The 4,746-nt window shown below is 37.2% G+C and overlaps 1 protein-coding gene across 1 annotated transcript in view; it reads right to left on the minus strand.

Annotated features, from left to right (window-relative positions):
* Positions 1–550: 550 nt before the first annotated feature.
* trim109 (tripartite motif containing 109) overlaps positions 551–4,746 on the minus strand; it is a 12,056-nt gene continuing 7,860 nt past the window's right edge. The window contains exon 6 of the mRNA XM_016289783.1: positions 551–1,350. Within this exon, the coding sequence (XP_016145269.1) occupies positions 845–1,350 (506 nt within the window). The 3' untranslated portion in view covers positions 551–844. The remainder of the gene's footprint in view (positions 1,351–4,746) is intronic.

The raw sequence follows: 4,746 nt of genomic DNA on the forward strand, positions 1-4,746 counted from the left end.
TCAAATAAAGGTCATTATGAGACAAAAAACAAAAATGATGACAATCATACAAAGTCAAGATTATTTATATTATAAAAATTGACAAAATTTGAAAACTAGGGAGTCATAGTTATGACAAACAGTCATTATGACATAGTTACAGTTTTTATGACATAACATAATTATGACAAAAAAAGTCATAATTATGACAAAGTCATTATGACATTGTTACAGTCATTATGACATGATACAATCATTATGATATTGTTAGTCTTTATGACAACAATTATGACAGTTACAGTCATTTGACATAACATGATTATGACAAACAGTCTTAGTTATGACATAAATACGTCATAATTATGGCATAAAAAGTGATAATTATGACAGGTGGAATTAGAACAAAAAGTTGAAATTATGAGATAAAAAAAGTCATAATTATTACATTAAAATTACGACTTTTACTTATAATTATGGCTTAGTATATCATCATTTTGACATAATTTTGTCTACAATTTGACTTTCTATGTTATAATATATAATTATGACTTAGTAACAAAAATTTGTGGCATTATGTTATAATTATGGCTCACCAAAGAATTATTTTTTTCTAATGTTTTAGAAATGGCTCTAAAAGGACGACAAAAAAATCTTGTGATCTTTTGTGTTCTCAGAATTTAGTGCTTAAAGTGCCTGTCACAAATACTTTTTAAAAAGTAAAGCAAACCACCCACTAACAAACTGAGCAAGCAAATACACCAGCCAATACATTTTCTCTCAAGCACTATTATATCACCTCAAAAACCATAAATGGACCAGTTCTTACAACCATCTTACTAAAGTGTCCAATTATTTCCCAGATGGATCAGTTCCAGGTGACTGTGAGCGGATCAGCATTCTTCCCTGCCAGATAAGCTCCTGGAGAGAGGCTGAGGGAGTAAGGGATGGATGAAGGGTATGTGGAGGTGTGCAGCAGAGTCATGTCATCCGCATTATAGAAGCACACCTGACACCTGTCGCAGTCCAGGTACAGCCCTATCCTGCGTGGTTTCATTGTCAGATCTATCTCTGTCACTGTCTCATACTCTTTGATGTAGTAGCCTTGCTCATGCTTAAGGTGGAGCCCAATGTCCTTGTTTAAGTTGCTTATACACCCACCACCGAAGCCTACACTCCAGTCTATCTTTGCTCCTACATCCACCTCCCAGTAGTGCTGTCCTGACTGGAAGGTCTTGTGGGTCCGGGCCAGAGGCCTGTAGTCTTTGTGGCGTAAGAAAATCCCCTTTTTGGATGTGCGGATGACGCTGCGTCCATCAGAGGAGACCCTCAGGTATGGATCATGACAGTCATGAATGACATTACGATCCGGGACTAAGACAAACAGAGAAAGACAAACGCAGCTTGGTTTATCATACACTGCTAGTCAAAAGTTGGAAATAATTATTATTTCTGAAATGTTTTAGAAAGAAGTCTCTCCAATATTGCATTTATTTGATCAAAAATATAGTGAAAACTTTCATATTGTGTAATATTATTAAAATTTAAAATAACTGTTTTCTAATGTAATATTAATATTAAAGGAGACATATTATGCCCCTTTTTACAATATGTAATATAAGTCTCTGGTGTTCCCAGAATGTGTCTGAGAAGTTTCTGCTCAAAATACTCCACAGATCCTTTATTATATCATTTTGAAAATGCCTATTTTGAGTGGAAGCAGAAACACGCTGTTTTTCGGCTCTGTCTCTTTAAATCCAAATGAGCTGCTGCTCCCCGCCCCCTTTTCCAGAATAGAGCTGCGCCTTTACAGCTGGTACCTGCTAAAAAACATCTGTTTTGGTTCTGATTATCATGTTTATCGCGCTGAAATCATGCGTTTTAAACCATATTAGTTTAAACTTCTGATATACGGTTTTCTGAGTGCACACACCCGAAGCACACAGACAGAAAGCGGCTGTCACAGCATGCGAATACTAAACTAAGTTCTCATTCACACACAAGTTTACGTTAAAAACACACACGAGTTACAAAAAAACAGTCGGTTATGTCTGTGAAGGTAAACAGCTGGGAAATAAATTGCATGTTTATTTTAGATCTGTGTGGCAGCAGCAATATACAGTAAATAAATCAATAAATCAGTGTTGAAACTAGTTGTGCTGCATAATATTTTGAGCTGCATAACATAATGTGGGAACTGTAATACATTTTTAAAAAGCAAAGATGCATTACATTTATCAAAAGTGACAATGAAGACATTTCTAACGTTACAAAGTTAAAACATATTCAAACAGAAAATTTCACAATGTCAAAAATATGTTTTTACTGTATTTACAATCAAATAATGCAGTCTTGGTGAGCATAAGAAACCAGTAGTGTACAAATACCAATACTGTGAATTTGCTAAATGTTTATTTGCCTAATAAACATTTATACACTTTTACATATTGTCCACATTTGTATATCTGATGTCCTCACCTTGTTTAATAAAGCCCAGCATCTCCTTCCATACAATAAACTGCAAGTGAGTCTCATGGAGGCCAAGGAACAGAGAATTAGGTGTCAAATTCACGCTTTTCACTGCTGATTTGAACCTAAAATGCAGGAGATGAATGTAACTGATGAGATATTTACAGCACTGGTAATGGTTATCTGAAGCATTGCAGTATATTGTACTACTTGGTTGTTTGAGAAGCAATGTCATTATTTTCACAGCAGCTTTCTTTTTCTTTCATCTCTTCGACAAATTCCAGCCCTTTCTCAGTCCACCACTATAAGAGAAGTAGAACCAGACAAAGAAAATAGTTATCATTTAGAGAACAGCAGCTATGAATAACCTAGTGTTAGTTTTATATGCAACAATTATGTACTTTTTTTTCCTACTCCCAAAAATCACATTCTTAAAACTGCTTTTTCACTCTCAATATTCAATGTTCATAGTAGTAAATATTCTTTGAAGATACTAATATACACCTTTAAGAGTACAAATTAAGGTACAAAGGTGCCCCTTTAAGGGTACTTGCAAGTTGTTGTACCCCTAAAGATACATTTAAAAAAAAAAATGTCTTACTGTGTTGAGGTTACTGCATGCAATGACTAAAGATTGAATTGGATTGAATACATAATATATTTTTTAATATCCAATATTCCATATTTTAAATGTTCCATATGCTGGGGATTAAATATGTAGTAATTTTTTAATATACAGTGGGTACGGAAAGTATTCAGACCCCATTAAATTTTTCACTCTTTGTTATATTGCAGCCATTTGCTAAAATCATTTAAGTTAATTTTTTTTCCTCATTAATGTACACACAGCACACCATATTGACAGAAAAACACAGAATTGCTGACATTTTTGCAGATTTATTAAAAAAGAAAAACTGAAATATCACATGGTCCTAAGTATTCAGACCCTTTGCTGTGACACTCATATATTTAACTCAGGGGCTGTCCATTTCTTCTGATCATCCTTGAGATGGTTCTACACCTTCATTTGAGTCCAGCTGTGTTTGATTATACTGATTGGACTTGATTAGGAAAGCCACACACCTGTCTATATAAGACCTTACAGCTCACAGTGCATGTCAGAGCAAATGAGAATCATGAGGTCAAAGGAACTGCCTGAAGAGCTCAGAGACAGAATTGTGGCAAAGCACAGATCTGGCCAAGGTTACAAAAAAATTTCTGCTGCACTTAAGGTTCCCAAGAGCACAGTGGCCTCCATAATCCTTAAATGGAAGACGTTTGGGACGACCAGAACCCTTCCTAGAGCTGGCCGTCCGGCCAAACTGAGCTATCGGGGGAGAAGAGCCTTGGTGAGAGAGGTAAAGAAGAACCCAAAGATCACTGTGGCTGAGCTCAGAGATGCAGTCGGGAGATGGGAGAAAGTTGTAGAAAGTCAACCATCACTGCAGCCCTCCACCAGTCGGGGCTTTATGGCAGAGTGGCCCAACGGAAGCCTCTCCTCAGTGCAAGACACATGAAAAAACACCTGAAGGACTCCAAGATGGTGAGAAATAAGATTATCTGGTCTGATGAGACCAAGATAGAACTTTTTGGCCTTAATTCTAAGCGGTATGTATGGAGAAAACCAGGCACTGCTCATCACCTGTCCAATACAGTCCCAACAGTGAAGCATGGTGGTGGCAGCATCATGCTGTGGGGGTGTTTTTCAGCTGCAGGGACAGGACAACTGGTTGCAATCGAGGGAAAGATGAATGCAGCCAAGTACAGGGATATCCTGGACGAAAACCTTCTCCAGAGTGCTCAGGACATCAGACTGGGCCGAAGGTTTACCTTCCAACAAGACAATGACCCTAAGCACACAGCTAAAATAACGAAGGAGTGGCTTCACAACAACTCTGTGACTGCTCTTGAATGGCCCAGCCAGAGCCCTGACTTAAACCAAATTGAGCATCTCTGGAGAGACCTAAAAATGGCTGTCCACCAACGTTTACCATCCAACCTGACAGAACTGGAGAGGATCTGCAAGGAGGAATGACAGAGGATCCCCAAATCCAGGTGTGAAAAACTTATTGCATCTTTCCCAAAAAGACTCATGGCTATATTAGATCAAAAGGGTGCTTCTACTAAATACTGAGCAAAGGGTCTGAATACTTAGGACCATCTGATATTTCAGTTTTTCTTTTTTAATAAATCTGCAAAAATGTCAACAATGCTGTGTTTTTCTGTCAATATGGGGTGCTGTGCGTACATTAATGAGGAAAAAAAAAGAACTTGAATGATTTTAGCAAATGGCTGCAATAT

The sequence above is a fragment of the Sinocyclocheilus grahami genome, unplaced genomic scaffold (genome assembly GCF_001515645.1).
Source record: "Sinocyclocheilus grahami isolate Dianchi unplaced genomic scaffold, SAMN03320097.WGS_v1.1 scaffold251.1, whole genome shotgun sequence".
NCBI lineage: Eukaryota > Metazoa > Chordata > Actinopteri > Cypriniformes > Cyprinidae > Sinocyclocheilus > Sinocyclocheilus grahami.